We start from the raw sequence: 15148 nt of genomic DNA, 5'->3' as shown, positions 1-15148 counted from the left end.
GCATCAGTTAAGTCCATTATGTCTCTGTTAAGTTTCAATTTGGCCGATCTGTCCAGAGGTGAAAGTGGGGTGTTGAAGTCTCCCACTATTAATGTGTGTGGTTTTATATGTGATTTAAGCTTTAGTAATGTTTCTTTTACATATGTGGGTGCCCTTGTGTTTGGGGCATAAATGTTCAAAATTGAAACTTCATCCTGGTGGATCTTTCCTGCGATGAGTATATTATGTCCTTCTTGATCTCTTTTGATTGATTTTAGTTTGAATTCTATTTTGCTGAATATTAGGATGGCTACACCAGCTTGCTTCTTAAGACCATTTGATTGGAAAGTCTTTTCCCAGCCTTTTATTCTTAGGTAGTGTCTATCTTTGAATTTGAGGTGTGTTTCTTGTATGCAGCAGAAAGATGGGTCCTGCTTTTGTATCCATTCTATTAGCCTGTGTCTTTTTATAGGTGAATTAAGTCCATTGATATTAAGGGATATTAATGACCAGTGATTGTTCATTCCTGGTTTTTTTTTTGTTGTTGTTGTTTGTTTGTTTGTTTGTTTGTTTTGTGGTATTATGTGTATACTTCTCTTCTTTGGGGTTTACTGCTGTGGTGTTATCTATTGCCTGTGTTTTCGAGGATGTATCTGACTTCCTTAGGTTGGAATTTTCCTTCTAGTGCTTTCTGTAGGGCTGGGTTTGTGGATAAATATTGTTTAAATCTGGTTTTGTCTTGCAATATCTTGTTCACTCTGTCTATGATGATTGAAAGTTTTGCATGTTATATTAGTCTAGGCTGGCATCCCTCGTCTCTCAGTGTCTGCATTACATCTGTCCAGATCCTTCTGGCTTTCAAAGTCTCCATTGAGAAATCGGGTGTTATTCTGATGGGTTTGCCTTTAGTCACTTGGCCTTTTTCCTTTGCTGCTCTTAATATTCTTTCTTTATTCTGTACATTTAGTTATTTAATTATTATGTGGCAAGGGGACTTTTTTGGGGGGTCTAGTCTGTTTGATGTTCTCTAGGCTTCTTGTATCTTCATAGGCATTTCATTCTTTAAGTTGGGAAAGTTTTCTTCTATAATCTTGTTAAATATATTTTCTGTGCCTTTGAGTTGGTATTCTTCTCCTTCCTTTATCCCTATTATTCGTAGGTTTGGTCTTTTCATGTGTCCCAAATTTCTTGGACATTTTGGGTCATGACTTTGTTGGCTTTAGTGTTTTCTTTGACTGATGAATCTATTTCTTCTACCGTATCTTCAACACCAGAGATCCTCTCTTCCATCTCTTGCATTCTGTTGGTTATACTTGCATCTGAAGTTCCTGTTCATTTACTCAGATTTTCTATTTCTAGCATTCCCTCTGCTAGTGTCTTCTTCATTTTTTCTATTTCCCTTTTCAGGTCTTGGACTGTTTCCCTCATCTGTTTCATTGCTTTTTCATGATTTTCTTTCAGGGACTTATTGTTTTCTTCTGCTTTATTTGTCCTTTCCTCTAGTTTTTTTTTTTTTGTAGTGTTCTTCCCATTTTTTGTTTGTCTGTTCCTCTGCTTCATTTTTGATTTCTTCTATATAAGGCTCTAACCTCTTCATGATGTTATTCATAAGGTGGTTTTCTTCTGCTTCTTCCATTTTGTGATGTTCAGGTCTAGCTCTTGGAGGAGGGCTAGGTTCTGGTGGTGCTGTATTGCTCTTTATTTTGTTGTATGTACTTCTGCCTTAATGTCTGCCCATCTCCTCATGGATTCCTTCTTGGTCTTATCAGCACACTTGGTCCAGACAGAGCTGACAGATTCAGGAAGCCTCTCTCTGGTGCAGATGGAAGCTCTCTGGTCCAGATGGGAGTTCCTGGCTGGATAGGGGGCTGGTCTCTGAGTCTCAGGAAGTGGCTGGGGTCTTGGGCAGATGGGTGTGGGGGCAGGGTGTGGAGATTGCAGGGTCTGCCGGGGGTCTTGGAGGAGGGGAACCTTCCCGGTGGGGTTGGGGGTTCCTGCCCGATGGCCAGAACCTGGGGCCAAGTTGGGCAGGTCTTCCCAGAATGGCTGGTACCCAGGGCTGGGACCTAGTTGCGGGCCTCTCTGGGTGTGACCCCAGGCACTCACCTCTGGACAAGATGGGAGCTCTGGGCAGGATGGGAACTGGAGGCTGGTCTCTGAGTCTCAGGAAGTGGCTGGGGTCTCGGGCGGATGGGCGTGGGGGCAGATGGGAGTGGAGACTGCAGGGTCTGCCTGCAGTCTCTGGTCCAGATGGGAGTTCCGGGTTCTTTATTTTCTTAATATTTAATTTCTTGATTTCTCAGTATGCTGTCGACCTTAATCCTTTGTCAGATAAGTAGCTGGCAAAGGTCTTCTCCCATTCTGAGAGGAGGCAGTCTTTGCTTTCCTTTGCTACACAGAAACTTTTTAGTTTCCTGGGATCCTGTTTGTTGATTGTTGGTCTTATTTCCTGTGCTATGGTAGTAGTATGCAACTTTAATTTAATCTTTAATAAACAGTAAAATTACATGTGTTCTGAAGGATTGTTTTAAAATCAGTACAAGTTATTTTTATCAGTACAAGTCAACCCATTTTTTTGCCACAAAAAATTGTATATTTGCTAAAAATACCTTAATTTTTAAGTTTGACAGTTCCCTAAAAGGGAGGATTTTGTCAAACATTTCTTCCACTCTTGAAAATGGAAAGCGAACATAACAGTGTCCACCAGTCACTTCCCTCTGTGTCTTCCAGCGTGGCAGGCGCAGGCAGGCCGGGCCGGTGTAGTGTACACCCTAGAGGACTGGAGACTTCACAAAGCAGCCTTTAGTAAACTCCACAAAGGACTTAGTAGTTAGTTTTTCAGAAACAAAGCTATTATTATTACTCTCATTCCACAAAACTCTGAAACAATAGAAAAGAAGGAAAAATGTCCTCTGAGTAGGAAGGAAATCAGTTCCCAGCATTTACCTTCTCAACTCTCACATTCTTCTTTTCTTACTAGTAATCACGTTTGGAATTCAAATTTCTGTCTGTCTGTCCTGTCTGTCTCTGTGTCTGTATTTGAGGGGTACCCCCTCTACACAGGGCTTCTCATTGAGCCTAGAGCTTACTGCTTTGGGACTAGACTGGCAGCCAGAAAGCCACAGTGAGCCTCCTGTCCGCCCTGCTCCCCACTCCCAGGGTCTCTGCACTTCACACTGTGAGTGCTGGGGGCCACCTTCAGGTCCTCATGGTGTAAGGCGAGCCTTCTTTCACACCGGGCCTTCTCCTCAGCCCTCTTTCTGATTCTCACGTGTGTGGGTCTGTGTGGCGGCTGCTTCATCGGAGCATGCTGTGTCTCCAGCACTAGACACTGGGATTTTCTTCTTCTGTTTTTCCACTTTTTTTTTTTTTAGCTGAGGATTGAACCCAGGGCCTTGCGCTTGCTAAGCAAGTGCTCTACCACTGAGCTAAATCCCCAACCTTTTTTTCCACTTTCTTGATAATGATTTTGCTTTCAGACCTCAATTCCCACTGCACCAGGTCCATCATCCTTGCTTCCTGTGGCTTTTAGTTTTGGTGAAAGAATATTGCATACATTTTGATGAAGATTGTTTTCAGTATTAATGTCACAGTTTATATTTACTCAGCAATTTCATCTTGCTTAGTCCCTTACCCCTGCCTTTGAAAACATTTCTCCATCAAACCTGTAATGTTTTCTCTGTATCTAAGCTTGGGATTTCTTAATGTAGTTAAGATTTTTAAGTTCTCCTTCTAAGGAAGATGTAGCAGCCACTGGAGCCTGTGATAACCCGTCTTGATGGGTTATCACACTGTGAGGACAGGAGTGTATCACAGCAGCTTCGTATTCTCTGAATTCCATCTGGAAAGTACCAGGAAGCAAGGCCATATTGTACCAAATAGACCTGCCAAATTCTGGGTGCTTAGGATGGTTGGGGCCCTGCTATCCCTCAACGCTTGTGGAGATGTCCCAGAATACCCAGAATACTTAGGCTTAATTGAAAAGTGGTTCTGTTTCATATATTTTCTGAAGATCACTCCCCCCCCCCCACCAGAGTTTCTCTGTGTAGCAGTCCTGGAAGTTCTAAAACTCTATTTGTAGACCAGCTTGGCCTCAAACTCACAGAGATCTGCCTGAGTTCTGGGATTAAAGGCATGCACCACCACTGCCTGACTCTGAAGATCATTCTTAAAGGGATCCTTTATTATAAACCTGTAATGTTTTCCATATTTAATGTAGATCAGACCATCTAATACTTAAGACCAAGCCGGGCAGTGGTGGCACATGCCTTTAATCCCAGCACTCGGGAGGCAGAGGCAGGCGGATTTCTGTGAGTTCGAGGCCAGCCTAGGCTCCAAATCGAGTTCCAGGAAAGGTGCAAAGCTACACGGAGAAACCTGTCTCGAAAAACCAAAAAAAACCAACCAACCAACCAACCAACCAAACAAACAAACAAACAAAAAAAACCTTAAGACCGAAATACTTCACTTTTCGGGAACAAATCCATTTCTGAATTTGTTCAGGTTGAGCAGCTCACTGGTAGAACCATTCATTGGAAGGAAGTCCATTGTTACTGGGTTCCACTTTACATCACAAGGTGTGCATATTAGTCAGTTCTCAAGGAACAGTACCGATATTAAAAAGGGATTTATTAGACTGCTTACCAGTGTAGTCCAGGTTGTCCAGCAATGGCTGTATCACAGTGGAAAGGCCTAGAATCTGGTAGTTGTTGAGTCCATAAGGCTGCATGTCTCTGCAGTCCCAATCTAATGCTGTATCCTGGAGGATTCCCAGAGAACTGCTGTCTTTAGTTGGTGCCGGAATCCTGAAGAAGTTATACTTAATACCAGCCTCAGCCAGGGTCGAGTGAGGATAAGCAGGCACAAAGCAAAGCTTCCTTCTTCCAGGTCCTCTATTCAGATTGCCACCAGGAGGAGTGGCCCAGATTTAGGGTGGGCCCTCCTACTGCAAATAATTAGATTAAGAAAATCCCTTAGAGATGTGCCCAACAGCTTGGGTTATAGTTGATTCCAGATGTAGTCAGGCTGATTCCAGATGTTGTTAAGTAGCTATGATAGTATGTCATTGCCATGCGATTTGGAAGAATTTCTATCAGTAAGATGTTTACCTTGCCCACCTTGGCCAGTAGGCAGCCCTAGTTTCTATACCATTTTTGATATATTGCTTACTCTCTTTAGCTGCAAGTTGTTCTGTAAGATGCCTGCTTGCAGCGCTGTCTTTCAGCTACTTATAAAGAGGTGTTCTTCACACAAGTAGCTGACCCTCCGTCTTCTGCCCAGTGCAAACTTCTGCTTTCACCTTGAGATAAATCTCTCACTTTTGTGTTGTCAGTAAATGTTTGATTGTGCACTAGTTTACATACCTACATATCTGGGGTTATGTTAAACTGTTTCAGGCAAACAAGTGGGAATAGAAAAAGTTTAAGAAGCACTGTATTAGGGAGAGATGGCTCAGCAGTTAAGAGCACTGGCTTCTTGCAGAGGACCTAGGTTTGTTTTCTAGCACCCACATGACAGTTCATCACTGTCTATAACTTGAGTTCTATAGCATCCAACACTCTCTTTGGGCCTCCACAGGCACCAGGCATGCACATGATGCACAGACATACATGCAAGGCAAATACCCATACACATAAAACAATAATTTTTATAGAAAGAAGAAGAAAAATGTCTTTGGAACTGTTGGCTTGCTGGCTTCTAGCCTAGCTGAGGAAATAGTGAGCTCCAGAGTGAGTTCAGAGAGAGTTGCTGCCGCAAAACAAATGGATAGAAAGTGATAGAGGACATCTGACGCTCTCTTTGGACCAGCACACACATGCACGTACACTCATGCACAAAGACATATATACATGAATAAATAAGTAAGTAAATCCTTTTCTAAAGTCCTATGTTATAGCATGAATGGGCTTTTAAAATTTAATTATCTTTGCTTTTTTTCTTTAGAATTTTATACATGAGTACTATATTTACATGAGTTCCACCTCTCCCTCTTGTCCCCCAGCTCCTCCCACCATACCCCTTTGGATTCGTGGTCTCTTTGTAATTATTATTGTTACATATGTATGTGTGTGTGTGTGTGTATCCATTTGGTGTTGTTCACACACACGCACGCACGCACATACATTGTGTGTGTGTTTAGGGCTGACCACTTAGGGTTGGATAACCTCTCTCAAGAGGGCTTGTCTCTAGAGAAAAATGATTCTCAGCAGCTCTTGGTTACATGTACCTTTTTAATCTACGGGTGAGGCCTTGTGAAATTTTCCCAATCCTCATTGACATGTCAACTAGTATCATTTTGCAGGTCTCTTTTTTTTTTTTTTTTTGTGAGTCAAAGTTTCTCTCTATAACAGCCCTGGCTGTCCTGGAACTTGCTTTGTAGCCCAGGCTGGCCTCAAACTCACAGAGATCCACCTGCCTCTGCCTCCCGAGTGATGAGATTAAAGGTGTGCGCTGAGGACTGAACCCAGGGCCTTGTGCTTGCTAGGCAAGTGCTCTACCACTGAGCTAAATCTCCAACCCTCAGGTCTCTTTTAATGCAACTATGTTGTTAATATTCATAGATAAAATTTCTCTATCATGTCTAGAAGGCAATGTCTTGCAACGGGCATCCTGGTCCTCTGAATTACAATCATTCCACTCATTTTGCCACATGTAAAGCCTACAAACCACAACAGTGACTGGCCTAGCAGGATATCTCCAGTGGCACAATAGTGCCACTAATCTAGGATGTAACCAACAACTGGATTAAGGGAAAGAATTCCTGCTTGGTACTGTAAACCTAGCCAACTAATTCCCTGTGGCTAGAGCAGTCACAGACCTCAGAGGAGAGCCTACTACTGCCATTATCCTAATCAGGATAGTTTAACTGTGTTCTAAACACTAATCTTTATATTCTCATATAAGTGTATCTCTTACCCCTCATCGAAGCAGCTTCTTTGTGCAGTAAATGCAGGCTATTACAAAAATTCATAAGTGGTGAGAATACAGGGGATAAGTGATTGTGGAGTGAGTACCCAGCCCCAGATGGGATGTCTGTGACATAGTCCCTACACCTAAGGTTCAAGGGACATCGAAAAATGGACTCTGAGCAGAGTAGCTTATTCACTGTTACACCTTTGACTTTGTTGAAACAGAATCTCATTAATAAAGTTGGTCCCAAGCTCCTGGGTATATGTGATCCTCCAGCCTAAGTGTCCCAAGAAATTGAAATGACAACCTGTACTTCTATGCCTGACTCTTATTGGTCTGATTTGAAATGATGACTTAGAGCTATCAGTCCTTTAGATTGAAGAACTTACTAGCTTATGGAACATTGGGGCCTACTAGAATAGCCATGAGGCCCACGAGTGACCTGCAGATTAGAAACTTAAAGTGCAGACCTCTTATCTGAGGACCAGGTGTATGGGGAGGCTGTGGCCTCTGAAAGAGGAGCAGATGACTTGCCAGTTCCGGCTCTGTAATGAGCTGATTCTGCTTTGACTTGGGAGATAAATGTGTGTCCCCACAGTCCAGTCTACCTTTATTTGTTCCTCATAGGCCGGGGGAAGCTACTGCCTGCCCCGTGAGCATATTCTAGTTGTAGCTGTATCTAGTAGCTGTCAGCTCTCACTGCCTGCCTCAGAAGAGCACTCTACATCCTGCTCACTCCCTTCTGACCTACACTTCTTGTTTTTGCTTGGATTTCATCCTCAGATCCTAGTTGGTCACGCTGCTTTTAGTCTATAGTCAGTGTGGACTCGAGAAAAACTCTGTCAATGATTCCTTATTATCATGGTTTTTATATTGCTTGCCATGGGCATAATAATAAGAATGAGAATTATTGATTGAACCTTAAAACAGCTCTTCCTTGACCTGTTTTCATTGGAATCCAAAGAAGAATTTATTTAAAAGAAAAAACATGTTAATCAGCTATAGGAGTTCAACATCCTTAGCCATCAGGGAATTGCATATCAAAACAACTCTGACATTCCATCTTATACCTGTTAGAATGGCTAAGATCAAAAACACTAATAACATGTTTAATATCACTGATAACTGATAATAATATGTTGGAGAAGATGTGAAGTAAGGGGAACACTCCTCCACTGCTGGTGGGAATGCAAACTTGTACAGCCACTTTGGAAATTAATATAGTGGTTTCTCAGAAAATTGGGAATCAATCTACCTCAAGACCCAGCTATACCAATTTGGGGCATATACCCCATATCTAAAGGATGCTCAATCATACCACAAGGACACTTGCTCAGCTATGTTCCTAGCAGCATTATTCGTCATAGTCAGAACCTGGAAACAACCTAGATGTCCCTCAACCAAAGAGTGGATAAAGAAAATGTGGTCCATTTACACAGTGGAGTATTACTTAGCTGTTAAAACCAAAGACATGAGGAAATTTGAAGGCAAATGAATGGAACTAGAAAAAAAATCATCCTGAGTGAGATAACCCAGACCTAGAAAAACAAACATGGTGTGTACTCAGTCATAAGTGGGTATTAGCTATAAAGAATAACCATGCTACAATCTTTGGTCCCAGAGAGGCTAGGTAACAAGGAGGACCCAAAGAGGGACACATGAATTTCTCTGGGAAGAGGAAATAGAGATCTCCTGGGTAAATTAGGGATGGATGGGGGATGGGAACATGAGGGATTGGGTTGAGGACTGGATAGAGTGGGGGAGAGTAATGAAAGAGATATCTTGATGGGGGAGCATTTTGGGGTCTGGTAGAAACCTGGTGTAAGGGAAACTCCTACCAATCTACAAGGACTCCAGGCTGAGACTCCTAGCAATAGTGGAGAGGGAGCCTGAGCTGGCCTTTTCCTGCAGTCAGATTGGTGACTACCCTAATTGTCATCAGAGAGCCTTTGTCCAGTAACTGATGGAAGCAGATGCAGAGGTCCACAGTCAAGCACTGGGCCCAGCTTGGGGAATCCTGCTGAAAGGAGGGGAAAAGGATGGTACAAGTCAGGGGTGGGGTCAAGGGGGACAAGAGAACCCACAGAAACAACTAACTTAGGGTTATGGGAGCTCACAGACACTGGACCAACAGCCAGGGAGCCTTCATGGACCAACCTAGGCCCTCTACATATATGTGACCGTTGTAGATCTTGGTCTACCCATGGAACTCCTAGCAGTGGATTTGGACCTGCCCCTGATGCTTTGGTAGGCTTTTGGGAACCTATTCCCCATACTGGGTTGCCATACCAAGTCTTAATACGAGGGGAGGAGCTTAGTCCTACCTCACTTTGATATGCCAGGCTTTGCTGACACCCATGGGAGGCCTGCCCCTGTCTGAACAGAAACAGAGGAGGAGTGGATTGGGCAATGGGGGGGGGTGGATAGGGAGAGGGAATGAGAGGAGAGGAGGGAGGGGAGACTATGGTGGGGATATAAAGTAAATGAATAAATTTAATTAAAAAAAATTAAAAAACAAAAAGAAATGTATAGTTCAAATGTCTCTGACCTGGCAAGTACAGTCCACATGTTTTAGTAGCTGTCCAAGGCCCTCTAATGATTGGCCCTGCCTGCCATTGTAGTTCCTGTTCCCAGTTGGCTCCTGTATTCCAGCCCGAACTTCCTTTTCTCGACAGAGCTGTAGTCTTGGCCTTTTGTTCATAGTTGTTCCCTTCACTGCTGGCATCAATCAAGAATTTTCTCCAATAACACTCTGCCATGATTTTTTCCCTCAGATGAGGTAGTTCTCTCATGCTTGTAGAATGCTCTTACAGATGTCTGTAACAGTTCTTATGCGGATATCTGTTACATCTCTATCATCTTCTCACCATGGACTCCTGAGTTCCTTGAGGACAGAACTGTCTTACTCAGTTTACATAGTCATCGCACAGTCCAGGCCAGACATGGGTTCCAAACAAATGTATTTCACGCAGATGAGGCTAATAATAGAGATACTTGCCAACTCAAACCTTATTCCCAAAGTGGTAATTTCTGTTAAATGTAGGTGCCATAAAACTGTATCTGTAAATCAAGAAACCCAGTGGTTTGTGGGAAAGAGTGCCCACCATACTTACTTTTATGTTTAATCAGATTGTAGCCATATGTATACTAAAAATGCTGTGCAAAACTACCTTCAGGTTGTATGTGTGAGGGGTGATGATTTGGTCTCACCCTTAAGATAGCTCCTTGGGTAAAAATGTAAATTTTATAAAATCTGAACAAATCCAAAGGAGTGTGGTCTCAGCAGTTTTGAAGGGGTTGTTGAATCTGTAGTGCTTTGCATTAGTTAACAACACTCTGATCACAAGGCCACTCTCCATCTTTGGAGAGAATGAGACACGGCATAGAAACACAATACAATTAAAATCCGAAGTTTTTTCCTACAGAATGTTTTTGTTCTGTTGAGTGGTTTTCTTTGTTTTAGAATTGGAACGACTACAGTCACCAGGCTTTTGTCTGTGACCATCTGTCGGATCTCCTCGAGCTGCTTCTAGACCCAGGACAACTTAGTGCGTCCTTCCACTCAACCCACAGCAGTGTGCTCTCTCAAGACGCCATCCCGGCGCTCAGCTTCCTCATCGAGGGCACCGTGAGCAGAACCAGGAAGGTCTACCCCCTTCATGAACTTGCACTGTGGCAGCCGCTGCACGCAGAAAGTGGCTTCTCGAAGGTCTCGAAGACGTTCTCTTTGTACAAGCTGGAAGCCTGGTTGAGAGCCTGTTTGACTGCAAATCCCTACGGCCCATCCGCTTGCCTCAAGTCTGGAAAGAAATTGGCTTGGGCTCACCAAGGTATTTTTTCAAATGTATTTTACCTAATATTAAATTGACCAGCCAGGGAACCTACTGTTCTCTGCTGTATTGACGGTCAGATGTCTGCTAGCCTGGTGCAGTGGCACATACCTGTAATCTAACATTTGGAAGACAGGGCAGAAGAATCCCAAGTAAATTGGGCGACATGGTGAACCCTGTCTCTGCCTGCATGCATGTGGTACACAGCATACATGCAGGCGAAGCACCCATACACATGAGATGAAAATAAAGGGGAAAAACCAATTAAGTAAGTAAATAAGAAATACCCCATATAAAAGAGGACCCACTGTAAGAATGATAAGTGGCCCTGGTTGCCGCAAAAAGTCATGACAAACCCCAGGATCAGTATCAGAGCTTTATTAGAAGGAAGAGGGGTGGAGTGGGGGGACAAGAGAACCAGGCCTGGGGAAGAGCATGTGCAGAGAAAGATGGTGGGGGAAGAGAGAACAGAACAGAGAGGAGGTGGGGTCTTAGTCACGGCTCTTTAAGGCGCAGGTGGGCTTACAGAGCTACGCCACCCACGCATGTGCAGATTGCGTTACCACACCGTGCACATAATCACCAGTGCACACTGATGCGTAAGACGCAAGACCCCCTTGTCAAGCTCCTGAACTGGCATGTGAGATCATGCAGCTGGAACATGGCAGAATCCCCACACCCACCTTGTGTGTATGACTTGCATTGTGGAGCAGGACCCTCAGTGTTGACTGGGGTTTGTTAGGATTCACATGACTAATCCATTCTCCCTGGATTCTCCTTTCCCCTTGCAGCCAGGTGCTTATTTGCTTGAATCTTTTTTATTTCCTATTTAGCAGCAGAATTTGGCCAGCCAGTAGACATTGCCTCAGAGTTGACATAGAGATGAGGGGCTTTTAGCTGCATAGACACAGGCAAGGAATATATTTCTAAAGTAGAAATTGTATGAGCAGTGGTGAGAGTCCAGTGTTTGCTGTGACAGTGTCTACCCCTGGCTGTCCGTTATGCCTAACGAATAGGTTCTAGTGTTGTGGACTCTTGAGAAGAACCAGGAAACCGTCTGCAGATAGCTGTGCTACCAAGACAGGTGCTGGGCCAAGTTGTTGAGAACAAACAATATAGTAAGCTATGTTTCCACACTCTCAGAATTTCAAAGATAGGCACACAAATAGCTTCCTTATAGATGTTTAAAAATATATTATCCAGGCATGATGGCATGTGCCTTTAATCCCAGCACTCGGGAGGCAGAGGCAGGTAGATCTCTGTGAGTTCAAGGCCAACAAAGACTATTAAAATGCTAACAAAGGTAGTAAGATAACAAATTTTTTTAAAACTTTTTTACTGCTATTTTTCTACATATGTGCAATTAAAAACTAAGTCTTTTAAAAGAATTTTAGCACATTTGTATATCATTTCCACATTGGCCCAGTATAGGTTGATTTCATAAAATGTAAGAGGTACAGGCAGAGAAGCAAGTCTCAAACTGATGTGTCAGAAGGGGCCCAGTGAGGGGAAGATGTGCTCTCAAGTAGTAATGATCTTGGGGTGAAGACATGAACTCAAGTAGAATTTGTGGAGTGATGCTGTTAGTAAGTTCAGAGGGCTGCAGACTTGATATTATGACATTTTGAGAAGTCCATTATGATTGGGAGGACACATGGAGGCATCCTGGAAGGAAAGCTGTGTGGATCTGTCACTAGTTTAGGACCTTGGGCACATTACTTAACTTAAAAGGTAACCAAGAAAACGCATCTTAGCTTTATTAGAAATCATGAATGTATTATAGGTTTACATTTTTAATATGAATTTTGAAAGATTACAGATATATAGAAAAGAACAGTGAACACTACTTTGCCATTAACTCTTAAATCTAATATATTTTCTATGCATGTATTTTGAGTTTAGGCATGGATCCATGTAAACATGTATAATCTCATGGTCACATGTTTCTGTTGTTTGTTTGTTTGTTTTGATTTGCAACCATCTTATTATTTGTGTTTCCTTAAATAGTTGAAGGTGTGACCAAAAGAGCAAAGATTGCTTGCAATACTCACGGGGCCCCTCGGATGCACCGCATGGTGGTGATGAGCCAGGTACACAGGCAAACTCTGGCCAAGAGCTCAGACACTCTAGTAGGAGCACATGTCAGGGTTCATCGCTGCAATGAGTCTTTCATATATTTGCTCTCCCCCTTGCGGTAAGCATTTTCATATTTTCTTTGGACAGGGTTCATTTTCTTAAAAAAGATTTATTTTATTTATTATACAGTGTTCTGTCTGCATGTTTGCCTACATGACAGAAGAAGGGACCAGATCTCATTACAGTTGGTTGTGAGCCACCATGTGGTTACTGGGAATTGAACTCAGGACCTCTTGAAGAGCAGTCAGTGCTCTTAACTCTGAGTCATCTCTCCAGCCCCAGGATTCTCTTTTTTTTTTTTAAGTCAGAATTTTACTCTAGGTAATTCATTCAGAAGAATTTAACTCCTTTAACATTTTTCAGATCCGTGACAATTGAAAAATGCAGGAATAGCACCTTTGTGCTGGGTCCTGTGGAGACGGCTCTCCACCTACATGACTGTGAGAATCTAAAGGTCATTGCTGTTTGCCACCGGCTGTCCATCTCCTCTACAACTGACTGCACCTTCCACATTATGACACCGTCACGCCCACTCATTCTCTCTGGGAACCAGAGAGTAACTGTGGCCCCGTTTCATACCCATTACCCAATGCTAGAGGAGCATATGGCCAGGACAGGCCTTGCCACGGTCCCCAACTACTGGGATGACCCGATGGTTGTGTGCAGAGAAAGCAGTGATGCAAGAGTCTTCCGGCTCTTGCCACCTTGTGAGTTCTACGTGTTTGTTGTTCCCTTTGAGATGGAAGGGGACACGGTGGAGATCCCCGGGGGTCTCCCCTCGGAGTACCAGAAAGTGCTGGCTCAGAGAGATCAGAAGATTCAGATCTGGCAGAAAACTGTGAAGGAGGCTCGTCTGACAAAGTAAGTGTTTTCTTGAGTCAGTGTTTGCTGTGCATGTGCAACTGGATCCTTTAGAGTCTCCAGCCACACTAATTAAATGACTTGTGCATCTTTCCTCAGGACTTGAATCCCAGGTTAGGATTTTATGCGCTATGTTACTGGAGTGGGTTGGTAGTCTAGGCACTGTGTTAGTGGAGGATGGGAATGAGCAGGTTAGTATTCTAGCCTAGTGATTTTATCTGTAAGACAGTTGGGATGGCTGGATCCAAAGCAGCAGAGTGACAGCAGCCACCCGTCCAGGAGAGCAGGGGTCGTTTTTATGGTCTCACCACATTTATTTTCCCTTTGGACTTCAGTGGGACTGTGGAGTGTCTGGTTCTTGCTTTGGGCTATAGTCATTCCCGAGTGCCCTGTCTGCTGTTGGCGTCCTGTGGAATTGTGTCCCCCAGAAACACAACACAGCCAGGCTGATATGTGAGCTGCCCCAGCTCTGGTCTACCCTTGTCTTTGCCACCTACATCAGGCTATCATGTGGGGTCTTTATCGTTTCCGTTTCTTCTGTCTGGTAGTCAGCCCACATCCTTTTGCTTCTTCCCTCATTTCATGTCAACATCTGTCAAGTGTCTTACTAGACAGACATCTTCTGTCCACCCTCTGTCTACAGCAGCACTCCGGGCAATGCCGCACTGTCACCTGACGCCCCACCATGCCCCAGCAAGCCGTTTCTTAGAAGTACTTGACTGCGTGCTGTGTGTTTGTCTTGCTTCTTTCTCGTGTTCCCTCCTGGGCACACAGTTGACAGGGACACATACACAGGTCACAGTTGCCAGCCTGGACAGGGCCAGTCTCTGTCCTTTATGATCTGTTCCCAACAGTCTGAACCCTGTCTCATTCATTTTGTCCTCAGTAGGACTCTGCCAGCGAACAAACCTGTAGACATGTCTCTCACTTGCTCTGACTGTCTAGACTATCTAGAAATAGTCGTCGGTTGTGGTGAGACCTTAGGTAATCATGGGAGTAAATCTGTTGGGGTTGTCTGCTTAAATGCTTTCGCTCTCAATCACAACTTCAGGGAGCAGAGGAAGCAGTTCCAGGTCCTTGTGGAGAACAAGTTCTGCGCATGGTTGATTGAGACAGGACATCGGCACCAGCTGGACAGCCTCGTGCCACACGCAGCGGCCTCCAAACAAGTGTCCAGATAGCACACCACACGGAACCACTGGTAGGTGTTTAGAACTCAGAGCACTTAAGGAACACTTGTGAAATCTTCCACGGCATACAGAACAGAAAAGAAAGCACCTTAGAGTGTGTTCTCCTTGCCAGTGTTCTCTTCTACCCCACCCACCTTTAGGCACATTTTATTTGATGAGAAAAACTAAACTATTCAAGTAGTGCCTAGAGAAATTTGGGCAAATATAACGGCCAAGTTTTATCTTTTTTTTTTTTTTTACAAT

At 43.7% G+C, this 15148-nt stretch overlaps 1 protein-coding gene across 3 annotated transcripts in view; it reads left to right on the top strand.

Moving 5' to 3' along the window:
• Positions 1 to 14911, top strand: part of Tbccd1 (TBCC domain containing 1) — a 50435-nt gene extending 35524 nt beyond the window's left edge. For all 3 annotated transcript variants that reach the window (XM_036204187.1, XM_036204189.1, XM_036204188.1), the window contains exons 4-7: positions 10352 to 10718; positions 12726 to 12912; positions 13218 to 13715; positions 14767 to 14911. In XM_036204187.1, the coding sequence (XP_036060080.1) occupies positions 10352 to 10718; positions 12726 to 12912; positions 13218 to 13715; positions 14767 to 14896 (1182 nt within the window). In that variant the 3' untranslated portion in view covers positions 14897 to 14911. The remainder of the gene's footprint in view (positions 1 to 10351; positions 10719 to 12725; positions 12913 to 13217; positions 13716 to 14766) is intronic.
• The last annotated feature ends 237 nt before the right edge of the window (positions 14912 to 15148 follow it).

The sequence above is a fragment of the Onychomys torridus genome, chromosome 12, assembly GCF_903995425.1.
Source record: "Onychomys torridus chromosome 12, mOncTor1.1, whole genome shotgun sequence".
In the NCBI taxonomy this organism is placed as follows: Eukaryota; Metazoa; Chordata; class Mammalia; order Rodentia; family Cricetidae; genus Onychomys; species Onychomys torridus.
Note: the sequence above shows the minus strand (reverse complement) of the source record. Positions and strands in the feature narration are given on the sequence as shown.